Source organism: Oculina patagonica, chromosome 13 (assembly GCF_052425735.1).
Source record: "Oculina patagonica isolate OP01 chromosome 13, crgOcupat, whole genome shotgun sequence".
NCBI lineage: Eukaryota > Metazoa > Cnidaria > Anthozoa > Scleractinia > Oculinidae > Oculina > Oculina patagonica.
The window spans coordinates 36,647,831-36,663,098 of NC_135770.1; the positions used below are offsets into that span (position 1 = coordinate 36,647,831).

The 15,268-nt window shown below is 39.5% G+C and overlaps 1 protein-coding gene across 1 annotated transcript; it reads right to left on the bottom strand.

Moving 5' to 3' along the window:
- Positions 1-518: 518 nt before the first annotated feature.
- LOC144635807 (BTB/POZ domain-containing protein KCTD3-like) lies at positions 519-14,588 on the bottom strand. Its single transcript, XM_078494917.1, has 18 exons — positions 14,453-14,588; positions 13,583-13,636; positions 11,370-11,415; positions 10,870-10,943; positions 10,132-10,190; positions 9,640-9,720; positions 8,833-8,997; positions 8,144-8,228; positions 7,942-8,072; positions 7,424-7,492; positions 6,521-6,636; positions 5,908-5,995; positions 5,122-5,238; positions 3,672-3,998; positions 3,011-3,107; positions 2,484-2,616; positions 2,156-2,213; positions 519-1,714 (listed from the first exon to the last, which is right to left on the bottom strand). Exons 1-18 carry the CDS (start codon positions 14,494-14,496, stop codon positions 1,470-1,472), a joined length of 1,989 nt encoding a protein of 662 aa, XP_078351043.1. The 5' UTR covers positions 14,497-14,588; the 3' UTR covers positions 519-1,469.
- Positions 14,589-15,268: the final 680 nt, after the last annotated feature.

Below are 15,268 nucleotides of genomic sequence, written 5' to 3' on the forward strand. Positions count from 1 at the left end.
CGTCTCTCTTCGCGCTAGCTGACTAGGGGACCAGTCAAGAGATTCCCCCGTTTGTATTTCTGTTTGTTTGTGCTAAATTTTCGCGCCCATAAAAGTCAATTTCGCACTGCCTCTTTCACCCAGAACAACCTCTTGTAAAGGTAATCTGACGAAATGCTACTGGTCAGTAACCTGTTATTGTCTAGCAGATGGTGGCTTCATGCTACAGAAACCAGGATTATTTAAGCCCCGGCATCAGCAAGCATCTGCCGCCTCCGACCCTTGGACTGGCCAGGGCTTAGCCATTTTTATCCGTGAATATTAGCAGCAGTGCCTGATGTTAAAATCGAGCGACGCCTCGCTGCCTGGAAACTTGCTGCTGGCAAGAAGAAGCCGCACGAGGCGGGGCGCGCGCGCAGCGTGACACACTAGAGGGAGTTTTCTCGCTCTTCGTGCTCGTATATCGCGCTCTGCTCCGCTAAACCGCCTGTTCTTACATCCAGGCTCCATATTATCTCATTTATCTTTAAGACAAAAAATTAATCCAAAATCTTTATTTCCACTCCTTAAATAAATTTACAATTTGTCTACAGGGAAAACAAACCATTGTATGCAAAATTAAATAAAGAATTATCCTACGATTGAACTAATTTTGTCCAAAAACGTTTCCCAATAACTCGCCTACACACGCGGAAATAAAGTCCCGACTTTGGTAGACTTCATATAAAGCCACCACAGTATAGCCAAACCCGTGTCGTATAATTTATGCTCAATAACTGTATAATTTTGGCAAGAGTTCGACGGTTTGCTTTTCAAAGCCATCTTTAAGAAACGATAATTGGGCCCATCTATGACATGCAACTGAAATATTGTTATCTCGTATAAATTAATTATCATATAAATTAAATGTCTACGACGACGTTATGAAATTTTAATAAAAATCTCACCCGTATTAACCTTCTATGGAAAATTCAATTTCGCAAAGAAACCAAAAAATTGGGTCAACCCCTAGACTTACTATTATAGGAAAAGAATTTCCCACTTTCTACAAAATAAAACAATGTTGAAAACATTTTACTCATGTTACTCCACAGACACGGTATGCATGGTGACGCAAGTGATGTCTAACCCTTATGAGTCCAACTGTCGGCAACAACCTCATTCATTGCGTACGAATCTCCTTCCGAAAATAACGTTTCCAAAGTCAAGACTTAGTTCAGAAATGATCAGAGGAGTTCTATTACAGCCCGGGGTATGAAACGCGAACTCGAAAAATTGAGTGACGTAAGCGACCATTTTTGCAATCTAGACTTCACAAATCATGGGCAAATTGAATTTAAAACGAAACAAACTTTCTAGCTAGCCCTGCTGTCCTTAACAAAGTGCGGAATTTCTTAACTTTCTAAACCAACGTGGTTAGGTTTAAATATTTCGCATTTGATGTTTAAAGCCTGCTATGGCTAAAAAATCATTAAACTCCCCTCCACACTTTAACACTGCGATATAAGAATGCCATATTTGGACTTTCCACCACTAGCGCCAGCCTCCTCGCGGTCATCTTCGCCCAAGCTTGGGCATGAGTATGAGAGCTTCAGACGTGAGCCCGTGAGATTTGTATGCAGCAGTGACGTGGCTGGTGACATAGAAGGTGTTGTACAGCGTGACGCGCTAAGATCACATTGCTCCAGTGTTCGTAACAATTCTCCTTGTGTGACATTACCAATATCGTCACGCTCTGTGGTTAAAAAAGAAGTGTAACAGAAGGCGTTTAGAACATAAAAGACAACCATGATAACCTAAGTGCAAGGTTTATACAGTGTGGTATTACAGATTTGTTTAACTGCTTAAAATATAACAGCAGTGTTAGCACGATTCTGTTGTTTCTCAAGCAGCTAATGAAGTCACTGGTATGTGAAACATTTTCAAACTCTACTTCGACCGAACTTTTCTACTATGAATGACTGTTTCCGTTTGGATTTTGCAAAGCAGTACATCATTCTTGACGCCGCTCAAAATTTTCTTTATCGCCAAAGCCTTTCCAACTAAGAGAACATGGTAGCTCTGGAGTTGACTCTCTGGCGTGGCAATTTTCCTTTACAAAACAAATTGAAACTTTTACCAAATATCGCTTCTTTTAGATGTCTGTTATTACTCATCAGGGTAGTATCTATCTCACCTGTGTTTTCGCCAGACTGTTTGGACGCAATCTCCAGTGCTGTTGTCAGGTCCCACATCTGAAACGCCACACAACATGAAAATATATCAATTTGCTTTCCATGAAGAACCCGTTTTCAGACGAAGATACCAGTTGCTTTCAAAGGATAGGGTTCTAGCCACCCCACTTTTTTTAAGCTCAATGTTTGGGACAGTAAGAAAATTCAGGGTTCAATCTAACACAATGCGTTTTACATAAAAAAAACACGACTTGCAGCGGGCAAACTGACTTATGTTTAGTGGTTGTTATTGAATGATTTTCTTACAGCGATTTTTACTCAGTTTCTTACTTGTAAACATCCGTTTGAATGCCCTGTTATCAGGAAGCGCCGGGGTCTGGAACCCATTCTGCTGGAGGCGTCACATTCGTGCACGCAATATGAAGTGATGTTACTGCCGTCCACTGACCGTATAGTACAGACCCTGAAATACAAGATCGTCAACTACTCAGTCACGACATGTAAATGGCCAACTGGTTAACCTCTTGCAGACTTTCTGCCAGTTGGGATTCGTAACTATGTTGTGATGATTAAGAATATTTGTTTCAAATACACGGGCACACAAACAGTAAAAACTTCTACTTTAATCAAACTATCAGTAACCGAGTTTTACAAGTTGAATGCAAGAGTTTTAAAAAAATAAATGGTCATGGAATAAAAACCCAGAATGAATATAACGTTACCATAAAATTTAGCCAAAGAAAGTGTCGAGTGCTAATGGTATATAGCGAGATTCACCACATGCAAAGTCCTCTACGAATAGCGTTACAACAATGTCACACTTCAGAATAGTGCAAGCCATAACCGATCTTTATTACCTTTTTCCTGTGGATGAAAACCGTACGATCACATGATCGGTGTCTGGTACAAGCTTCTGAATGAACACCTGTTGATCATCACGTTCGCCAAATGGACCTGGGACCGACAAACAAATAAACAGGTCAGCGGAAGTAAGAATCCTATCGATCTTCTGCAGAAAATTGAGCCCGCGGCTTTCGGTAAGGTTGTTGCTTAGTAACATGTCGTTCTCTAATGACGTCAGCTCACGTGACGTTTTCTCAAAGAGCCTTAGTGATTTCCGTGTCTGGTTGGGTTTTTTTTTTTTTTTTTTTTTTTTTTTTTTTTTTTTTTTGTTTTTTTTTTTTTTTTGTAAAAAAAAGTTTTTTAATGGGGGGGAAAAACAATTAAGTGTTATTTCTGATCAAAACATTTTATTGGAAAACCGTCTAATTACAATAATAATTTTTCGTTTTAAACTTATTTGATGCTTTTATCAAATTACAGGAGAATCCCGGTTTTTTCGAACCCTCAGTTTCTCGCAACTCCTGATTTCTCAAACCAATTTTCGTTTCCCTTGAAGAGTACTTCTCTCTCATTTTATCCCTGATTTTTCGAAGCAATTTTCGTTTCCCCTGGAGGCTCGAGAAATCGAGATTCTACTTTATCGAAAGAAAAACGGAAAAGCTCCAAGTTACTCACCGATGACATTACCAGCTAACGAGCTAGGATGGGCGTCCTGTGCCTCAAGAGAAACAACATTGAAAGACGCGAGGGGCGTGGAACCAGGCTGCGTGGAGATCATGCCTCGAAAGCGTGTCACGTTCCACGTGCGCACGTGATTGTACTCTGAGCAAATGGACACGAGATTTTTCTCGCTTAGCATGACTTTTACCACAGGATTTCGATGAACCATGAATGTTTGGAAGAGCTGTGGTCCATGGCCTACTGTCTCTGGGTGCTGGACGATCACTCTCACTGTCCCTGAGCTTGTACCGTACGCGATCTCAATCCAATTGCCACTTAAACCTGATGGGGAAAGGCAAAATAATTTTATGCAATTACATTTTAAGTCTGAAAAAATTTTCAAGGCTTCAACGGGATTTGAACCCATGACCTTCGCGATACCGGTGCGTTGCTCTACCAACTCAACATGCGGGACATCAGGACCCACAATAGCATTTCGAGTTACCCTTTTCTTCTTTTTAAACGGTTCGTCGCTTTTTTTTTTTTATAAAATGACCTGCTCTCGACGTATCAAGGCTTCGTAGCACAGTTGGTAGAGTAATGTACTGGTATCACGGAGGTCATGGGTTCAAATCCCGTTGTTGCTTGAAATAATTTTATTGTTGGTAAACAAAGGTCTATCAGTCAAAATTATTTGAGTAGACTCCTTGTAGCCTGTGTACAGCCTTCCCGCTTCGCGGAGCGGGACAGCTGTACACAGGCTAAGTCGTTGTTCTCCAGTTACCTTTGAAATGTACTAAATTGTTTATTTTTTGGAGGGCATTTAACTCTTTTTTTTTTATTGAAGAGAATAGACAAAATTGAATGAAAAAAGACGTACAAAAGACACAAATGATAAAAAGAAAAAATACACAATTTCACAATATAAGTACAAGTACAAAGTTTGTTTGCAAAGATTGTTTTAATTACAATTTTTAGCGAAAACAAGGAAAAAAGGCGGGTGGCCCTTGGAAACATTTTGAGGCGGTGAGCGCATAATGTTGTCCATTTTGATCTAAATTCGACAACGTGTTGTTTTTAAAAGCGATCAACTCACAAGGATTGTCTTGAGAACGAGATGAAAAATTTTAAAGCTTGGGGGGCTGTATCCAACCAGTGGAAATGTGATGTTTTCCGATGATTAGAACATGGTTTAAGGCGTTGGTGATTGATTCTGAAAACACGTGCAAAGTTCCTCAACCAATAAGATCAAAGATGCCAGCTGCAATCAGCTGCCAAATCAAAACCGTGATCTGCGTCTTTTTCCGCGCTTACCACGTGGTTTCCCGCGCTTTTCAACGGTGACATGTTTTCCCGCACTTTTGAGCGTAGAGACTGACTTCGTGATGGATTTGGTTTTAGTATGTCTTATGTGTTTACTTACACGTATGTGTTGTTTATCAACACGCAAAGAATGTTTACTTACACGTCTTTGGTGTTAAGTATACACTGAGTGCCGTGACCATGTCTTCATTGGGATCTTTGTAAAGCTCGGTCACCAGAAGATCATTATCCTTCATTCTCAGTGGGAACTTCTGCATATCTATGAAGAAAATAATACCTCAGTAATACGATTAAGAGCTCATTGAATTTGACCAGTATTTCTGGGCTAAATAAAGTTTAAGACGGCCATTCTGGACGGCGTGAAGACATGACCCCCTAATAGCTAGTGCATTAAGAGGTAGCAGTATGAGTTTGAGTCAGGCCTAGGTCCTTGTCACAAAGAAAATATGGAGTAAGAAAAAGCGATCTGTTAAAGCCACTATTTTTAACTGCTAAAAATACTGGGATAACCTGCGATGGAGGTAGAATCCGGGGGGGGGGGGGGGGGGGGGGAAGCAGTACTCCTAGCCACTTCTTGCTATGAAAATCAGAGTTGGTGGAAAGACTGAAGATTTAACATGTAAACAAAATCTTCAAAATGGGAGGAAAGTTAAAAAGAAAATGGGCGCTTAGATGATAGAGTTGTGAAAACTAAACTCAGGCTGGACCCAGTTGTTCAAAGGGTGGATAATGCTACCCACTGGATAAATCACTATCTGAGTGGATAGTGAAATAGGTTTTGTATGACAGTTATCCACTGGATATTAATTTATCCGATGGTTAGGGTTATCCACCCTTTGAACAACTGGACCCTGGCATTAGGTTAACATATGCAAACCGCTGGGTTTCAATGTAAGGCCAAACACGCCCAGGAAACTTGTGTACGTACCAATGTAATAAATAGAACCATTTGTACATCCAAGAAGAAGAAAAGAACCTGCAGTGTCATAACTGGAGATTGGCATTACATCTTGGATCTGAACAAACAAAGAAAGCTTCAACGTCTTTGATTCACATTACTATAATCACTAGTAATAATCAGGTTAGCGGAGTGCATTCGGGTCAATTTTGTGTGCCTTAAATCCGCCCGCTTACGCAATTGACCTACACAATTCACTTGGCATGTGTAAAAATCACACATGATGGAATGGCAAAATAGCCACCGAGACTGAAAACAATTGGATAGATTTACTGGGCACCTGGCACACATGCCACCGAGGTTAAAGTTACTCAGTAAATTTCTTTTGAGGCTCAATTGCTGCCAAGATAAACAACTCGCTAGATTTTATTATTATAATCAAACTTCAATCTACAACCAACTTTTAATTAAAAAAAAAACTGTGGGGAAAAAGAAAGCTGACAAAGTTGAATAGGCACTTCACTACAACCAAAGTCAAACGTGGCCCAGGTTCAATTCCTATACAAGTTGAATTAATTTTGTCGTTGGTTCTCTTGCCTTACTCAGCGGGTTTTTCCTGGGTTTACATGACAGCTTTTTATACCTGCCAATGCTGCGTCATAGAATTCCACACTCCAATCTTGCCTGTGTGACTTGTGGCCACAAGTTGGCTTCCAATGAAAAACAGAGCATCTACAGCAACACTCAGGTCAAATGTTCCTGCAACCAGAACATCAAAGAAAAGTTCAGTAGGAACATTCAAAGCAATGATATGATGGAACCTTGACATAAAAAAGACTGTCTTGTTATTATTACTACTTTCCTTGGCCCAAACAAAAGCCCAGGCAAGGCACCACTAGTGATCATTATTGAAATTGACCAACTCCTTAATTTACTGGGAGGCGCGGTGGCCTTGGTTAGCGCGCCGACTCCGAGTTGAACGGCCCGGGTTCGAGTCCTGGCCGGGGCGTTGCGTTGTGTTCTTGGGCAAGACATTTTACTCTCACAGTGCCTCTCTCCACCCAGGTGTATAAATGGGTACTGGCAAATTTACTGCTGGGGGGTAATCCCTGCGATGGACTGGCATCCCCCAGGGGGAGTAGCATACTTTCAGTCACTTAATGCTACAGACCGGGAAAGCTCCGGCTATATGGGCCACTTGGCTCGGACACAGACTTTACTACCTTTTTTTTACCTTAATTTAGGCTCAATGCAGGTACAGTAGAATCCTGATTTCTCGAACCTCAAGGGCAAATGAAAATCGCGGTGGGAGATCAAGAAACCGGGGGTAAAATTACAGAGAAGTACTATCCAAGGGAAATGAAAATTGGTTCGATAAAATCGGGAGTTTCAAGAAACTGAGCGTTTGAGAAATCAGGATTCTACTGATCATTGTGTTATACTTTTTCCCTTCTCATTATTAGATCCCCAAAAAACATTATCACGCCACATATGTGATTAAATATTTAATAATTTACAATAAAAAAGTGACAATCATATAACTCACCAATTTCAAATTTCACAACACCTTGAATATGGTCAGTTGTAGTGAAGCTCCATAAACGAATTTTACCATCTGAAAAAGAAAGATGATTTCCCATTTAATACATTAAACTAAAACAAAATTCTTGAATCAAATTGTTCTTAGCACGCCCTATTTATTTACCAAATTGGAGCGTGTGCAGCTTAAGTGTCCGAATAACAAAGTGTCCAATTTTGTCATAGTGAGGATAAATCCCAATAGATTTGCCCTATTTTCCTGAGATTTTGTTATACTTATGATTAATTGACAATAAGACTTCATGTTGTTGAATCTGTCTGTAATCATACTCATGATTAAACAAATCAGACTCTCGTTAATCACTTCTATGATTACAGATTGAATTGGACTCCACTTGTACAGTGTAGCTATAACTAGTCATAATAGCTATGCTTATTTATCACTTTGATAGAATATGGAAGACAACAAACAGCATAATAAGCCATCAACATGATTGCATCATTGAATTTAATTCAGTAACTCACCAGATGAAACTGCCAGCATCTTATCACCAAGAGAACTGGAGGTCACCTTGGCATTCAATGCCATTTTTTCCACACAGTGTTCCAGATAAGGAGTGGAAAATATCAACTCCCAACCAACTGAATCCTTCGATCTTAAAACACAAATAGTGGCACATTTAGCAAACAAAACAGTTTAACTGCAGCAGGAATTATTGCTACTTACCTGTAGCAGAACACACAATGAGCAAAAGCAACAGCTACAAAACTGTGATGTCCTATGACCATCAATACTCTTCTGGGGTCTACATCTGAAGAAAAGAACAAACTTTGTGATTCACTTTTTAACAGTTCATAGTCATAGTGCCAATTAGTAGAGCTGAAGGTACAGCTGTATTTAATAATGGAGACAGGGAGGTGTGAATGAACCAAAAAAAAAATACCAACAAAATTTAAGCTTTTTAGACCCCCACCCTGTCATATGTTCCACTGTCCTCCCATGGGTGAGTATAGATATTTTCTGAAAAATATAAATCTTGTGTCAATATTCACCTGGGGGGCTAGTAGGCCTAATGTGACCCCTTGCTCAATTTGTAACCTTGGGCAAAATACTTGATTACTTTCCTAACATTGTCCCTCGACACTACCAGTTGCATAAATGGTTCCAGCAAACTTGTAGTGAAAACTGGCAAATATGTTAAGGGGGAGCCTGCGATGGACATCATCATCGTCATTGTCAGCATCGCCATTGCTGTTGCCCCCATCATCATCATCATTACTGTTTTTGTACCTGTAGTATGCACTACTGACATATTATCGGTGAATGGGGAAAAGTAAATTTAGAAGAGCTCATAAATTGACATTCAATAAGATGACTTACAAAAAACTTCTCTTTCCAACTAACCAGAAACTCACCTATAGCTACAGCGTCATCATCATCAGGAATTTCTTTGATGCCAAAGTCTCGGTAAGCAGGGGCATTAGTTTCATACCGTGATGCACTGATTACTGTTGACGCAGAGCTTCTTCTTGTGAGAGCAGCTGATGAGGAGTGTCTTGATATGGAAGGAAGTGGAAACTCTGAGGAAAACAAGTCATGTAAACACAAACATAAATTATAAAATAATTCAGCTCACAATAAACTCTCTGAAATAAATATTCTCCATTCTAATACAATGAAAGCTTGCCAGTTCTTGAGCCTACTCCCCCTTCAGACCCACTCCCTATTCAATCTCTCCCTTTCTTTATTCATCCGTCTCTTTTATAAGATCCACCCAGGCCCACCAAACCCACTATGTAGCTTCAGGGATGTCACTAAGGGCCAGCTGCCGGCTGCTTTCACTGGCTGAAAGAGAACTTACCGGTAAATAAATCTGGCTAAAATTTTGCATGAACACGGAGACTTAGGTAAACTTTTAGAGCTGACAAGGCCTTGAAAAGCCAGCTGGGCTTGTTGACAAGTCGGCTTAGTGTTACAGTTACATTACTCCAGACAGCAAGATACATGCACACAAGACTGTCAACTCAAGTTGTAACCAATCTCACTTACATTGGAGAACTCTAAATAGGATTTTTATTAGTAAGAGCAATTCGCCCTAAACTATATTTTGTTTAGTCTTACTACAATAAATCCCCCACTCCTTCTGCAGTAAGTTCTGCCCAAAGATGTGAAAAATACATTCAGTGTTTATCACAAGGATTTATTTAATATCCTTTTAATACCTGGAGTGTTAAGGTATCCATGAAAAAGTACATCACCACATTTGGAATGAGAGACCTCTTCACACAAAGCTAGGCGCTTAGCTGCACAGACAAAGCAAATCAACACTTTTACAAAGTAAATAAATACATATTTATTAATAAAATAATAAAAATTTAATCATCTTTATTAGTACTTATTTCGTGTTTTGCAAGATATTTTTTGGTTTTTTTTTTTATTTGGGCAAAAAAAAATTATTTAAAAAATTAAAAAATTTTTAAAATTAAAATTTTTTTATTTTTTTTAAAAAAAAAAAAAAAACGGGAAAAAAATAATTTCATGTAGCTTGTTATACATGCATTTGTAGTTCTTGAATAAAATTTTGCTGGCTAGCAGGTTTATTAAAACCCTGTTTGTTATCAAATGGTTAATTTTACTAACAAAATATATGCTGGCCACTTTAAAAAATATCTACACCAATAATATTAGTCATCAAATAGTTAAATTTATCATACCTAGAGGCGTGATGCCATAATACTCAGCTTCATGCTTTATAACCCTTAAGTCCAACCCTCTGCAATTTAAATTATGTTACGTAGATAAGACATTACAAATTTTATACTAAGGTTTTTAGCAGGCCCATGTAACATTTAAAATGCACATTAAAACAGTTCTGTGACTGCCTTGGTAAGTGTTTGGAATAAGCAGATACTCTGAGAGCACCATACAGAAAGAAGGAAAACTGTTTGAAACTACTTACATGTATTCATTATTGTCGTCTTTGTGCCAGCAGCTCAGGGGCATTAAGGACACACATGTAATACCAACACACACAGAAAAACTTTTTCCCATTAATCTTACTTTTTAAATGCCTCTGACACACTTTCAAGAGGGAATTCTTTGCAAGGGGTGTAAAAACTGGAACAGAGGTGCCTGCAGCAGCAGCAGAAGCTAGAACAGCCTGGAAACAGGGGGTACACAGTCCAATTCTCCATTCAGAGGAGATAATGGACAAATGTTGATGATTCGCTTTGCACTGAACCAAGTACATTAACCTAAATAATGTAATGGTTTAAATTTATCTTTGGTTTAAAATTTTTTGAACCAGTTTGATTTTTGTTTTCCATTGTCTCAAGTCATTATCATAATCTGAGAAAAAGGGAAATAAAAATCAAACTGGTTTGAAAAAATTTAGACCAAAGACAAATTTAAACCACAACATAGAACGATTTATTGTAAAAGAGCATCCCTACCTTGCATCAAGCTCCTTAGTTCTAAGAAAATTCAATATGGGTACGAAAGCTTCAGGATCTCTGTCAATAAATATCTATTTTGAAAAATAATAATAATAATAATTAGCCCTAGGCCTCAGAAAGTAAACTCATTAAATTAGCATACCAAGCTTCTACAGTATAAGTCGTTTTTGGGCTGGGTTTGGGTTAGTTTTGGAATAATTTTGATTTTAAATTAAAAAAAAAAAAAAAAAAGGACAGTAAATGGTTTGAGCCCAGGAGTATCAGTAGCCTCTGCTCAGGTTGTCTAATGTCAGTGACCACCTTCACCCTGACGATCACATCATACAAACTATGTTAAGAATAGCGAAATAAAAAGAACTGGATTAAACAAAAATATTGATGCATATTTGACGTTCAAAATCAGAAAGAAAGACCAGTTATGTACAGCAGGAGCATTTTTGATACTTTTTAACCTACTAGGCACAAATTCTCATAATTAAATACAATGGTTAACTTACCGCTCCTGTCTCATCTCTAAGAGATGAAATTCTTCCACTTAGTAAACTAGAAGAGAAAACAAGAAATAAATGTAAAGTCACATATTTTATACTTTACAATAAATATTTATCACATGTACATGTCTGTAGTACTGCTACAAGTTGGGTCCTGTTAACTTGAATCTTCAAGGGGGGGGGATTGAGTTATCAAGGATTAAATTAGTAAGAAAATAAACTGGAGGGGAATCAAAAAAGGTTTGAGTTAGCAGAAGGTTCAAGTTAACAAGCGTCCAAGTTGGAGAAAAATGTTCCAGTTGGTGACACAATCCTGCCTCCGCAACAGGCATACATCTGCGGTGCTTGTCCCTGAAGTTGCTATGCAACATGACATGTTTGCTCACACGATTACTTTCGAGTCCGGGTCACCCTAGTTTTTGATAACATGAAAAAAATTGGAAAACTTTTGAGCGCTTGAATAAAGATTTGCCAAAACTGGCACTTGTTCTCCCGACTAATTAGTTGTCAAAATACCAGATCTCTCAATGTGGAATCAAACAAGCCACTATACCAGTTACAAACTTTTCTCCAACATTAAAGACAGTCATATAAAGTAGTGCAAACTTATCTGTTGCAGCCATAAGGCTAACAATTACTGTGACAGCCACTTTGTTGGAAAAAGAGAATGCTTGTAATTACTGCCATGTTTACCACAGGCAGCCCAGGCTCTGGCTTTGTTAATAATTTGCAACGGTCGTTGTCGGTTCGACTCAAGCAATCGAAAAATATGCTTCATAAATCGATGAATTTGAGATCTTTCGTTCCTTAATTTCAATAAACTGTAAGCCAGATAAATAAAGATCACTTACCTATTGTCGATTGTGTGTTATTGTGTGAATTTGTGGGGTTTTGGGACGATTAATTCCTCACTTGCCGCTGACGCCCCCTACTAATACCAAAGAAAAAGACAAGGCATACAGCTCCAACGCCGCCAAATCCCGACACAGCCCCAAATTTCTCCAATTTCTCATATTTCCACGCACGCCACCAGCGGGAATAGAACAGTTCGGCGAAAACCAGCAATCGCTCCGTAACGACCCAAACAGCCGCCGCGATTCACAGACAAGAATACGCCATCGTCAAAGGAGTGGCGCAACGTCGCCGATCATATCAAGGTCAGACCAGGAACGAAAATAAACCCCCCCTCCACGGAGCGGTGCGATAAAAAGAATTTCTATCTGACTCCCATTGCAACATCGGCAAATAATCGATAAATACCAAGCTGGGACTGGCAACGTTGAATGGGAGTCCACATTGGAAGTTCTTTCCCGCACACGCCGCGCTGTGGGGAGGGGTAGAATGTTTATTTGTCGCTTGCACGCTTATATGATCGCCGACGTTGCGCCACATCCTCTGACGATGGCGTATTCTTGTCGAATGTGAAAATTTTGCGGTGGCTGTTTGGGTTGTTAGAACCGAGCGATTGCAACGGTTTTTGGCCGAAAGCTTGGTAATTTATCGAACTATAATTGCCCAAAGCTGGATGGCGAAGCGACGCGTGGAAATATGAGAAATTGGAAAAATTCGGGGCCGTGTCTGGATTTGGCGGCGTTGGAAGCTGCATGCCTTGTCTCTTTCTTTGGTATTAGTAGGGGGCGTCAGCGGCAAGTGAGGAATTAATCGTCCCAAAACCCCACAAAATCACACAATAACACACAATCGACAATAGGTAAGTATCTTATTTATCTGGCTTACAGTTTATTGAAATTAAGGAACGAAAGATCTCAAATTTATCGATTTATGAGCATATTTTTCGATCGCTGAGTCGAACCGACAGCGATGTTGCAAATTATTAACGAAGCCAGAGCCTGGGCTGCCTGTGTGTTTACTTTGAAAAATTGGAAAGCGTGGTGGCCTAACGATTAGTGCGCTGGACTCTGGATCAAGTGGTCCAGGTTTGAGCCCTGGCCAGGGGGGGCACTGTGTTTTTTGGTGGGAGGGGGGTGGGGCACTGTTTGTTTTTGGGCAAGACACTTTACTCTTATAGTGTCTCTCTCTACCCAGGTGTATAAAAGGGTACCGGTGAATTTACTGCTACGGGTAACCTTGTGATGGACTAGCATCTCATCCAGGGGAGGGGTAGAAATACTCCTAGCTGCTTTATGCGACAGAAACCGGGATAAGCTCTGGCCTGATGAGCCATTAGCTAGGCTTGAAAGCAGGCTTTAATAACTTACCTTGAAAAAAATGAGTCTGGAATCCATGTTAGAGTCTGCTTGGAGGTTGAAAACCTGCAAACATTCAACAAGTCACACTGTATAAAATGTTTATTACTGAGTTTAAAATTTATCATCTTTATTATTTACTACACACTTGATGATTTCGTAATTGCTGATCCTAGCAGTATACAGGACGTGTGTCACATATCAACCTAGCAAATGGCCCAGCTCACCACAAGTCTCTCGTAGCTCAGCTGCGGTATCTGGGAGGCCATGGGGTTGTATTTCCTTCAGGGACTCAGAATTTTTCTTTGTCCCACTCTTGTGTCATGTTGAACAATTCTTCTCCAAAATTAAAATTTTATAAATTTTTGTTTAGATGTACACACTAGCTATTTCAGCTTTCACTGAATACTTATTACCGTACAACTGATTACATTGTTTGACCAGCATTTTGATTGTCTGTCACCATACATGTAGCAAGTGACCCAAGTGATAACACTTAAAATTTCCTACTTTCAATTCGTCCTCATTAAAAAAAACCCTAAAACTAAGAAATTGTAAGCTTATAAACGTGATTAGAGCTTACAAGTTCCAACTCAGTGTTCACTTCGGCATTCTTGTAAGTTGGAATATTAAAAGTAACGTAACTACAAGTTTAGTTTTCGATTGCAAGAAATCGGAGAAAATAATGGTTTTCCTTTCTTGAGAAAAAAGAGCAACTTTACTACTGTAGTATAAGCTTGAGTTTACATTTGACGTATAGCATCATGCAACAGCTAGATATCCAGCTAGAACGAAAACACTTTCTGCCAGATTTCTACAGCCTTGCGAAAGGCTTTCTCGCTAAAGTGCAGAATTATGAGAATTATGTTGAATGGTACTTACTTTCTTCCACCAACATTGAGGGTAATGATTTCGCCGAAGCTCATCTCCCATCAAATGTTTTCTGATTATTCTCAGTTGTCAAAATTTCGCCATTATTTCACCTGTCCGCATTATTTTCAAGATGGCGTCCGGTTATATACAATAGAAGGAGCGTTTTCATTGGTCACTTTGAGGCCATGACGTAATGCCCCTTTCTGGGAAGTCCATATAAAACTGGGAGGATTTTGACTTCCTTCCAGTCTGATTTGTTTTCAAGTTCTTGATTCATTTGTTCAGGCAAAATTATTCCCTTTTTTGGCGTTTTTTGATCTCAGGCCTCTCCAACTGTAGACTGTTCATAGCCTCTCTAGTTTCAACGCAAAAGAACGCGTAAGAAAGTTCAAGAAACAATCAGCGGAGCGAGCACAAAGCACGAGGGGGTGGGGGTGGAGGTATTTCTCCACTCCTTTGCGCCTACCAGTTTTTCTCTCGCGATTTTTTCCCGCGTTCCCCTTCAACGAAAAAGAAATGCGACAAAATAGAGGGCTGTGAACAGTCTACTTCAACAGTTTTTAGGTGTGTTATTTTTTAAAAAATAACATACTTAGGACACAGGACGGAAGAAGGCTAAGTGGATGAAACGAGATAAAACGCGTAGTCCACACTTTGTCACGGTTCTGTTGTTTTTTTGGTGCAATGTGTGATGCGGGGCATGCACGAGATATAAATTATGCGTGATGCCGGGCACGAGCACTGACCCCGTTCTTCCAGTGCGAATTGAATTGCAGATATACTAAAAGAAGACAAAGTGACTGAAACTCGAGTTTTATTTTCAAT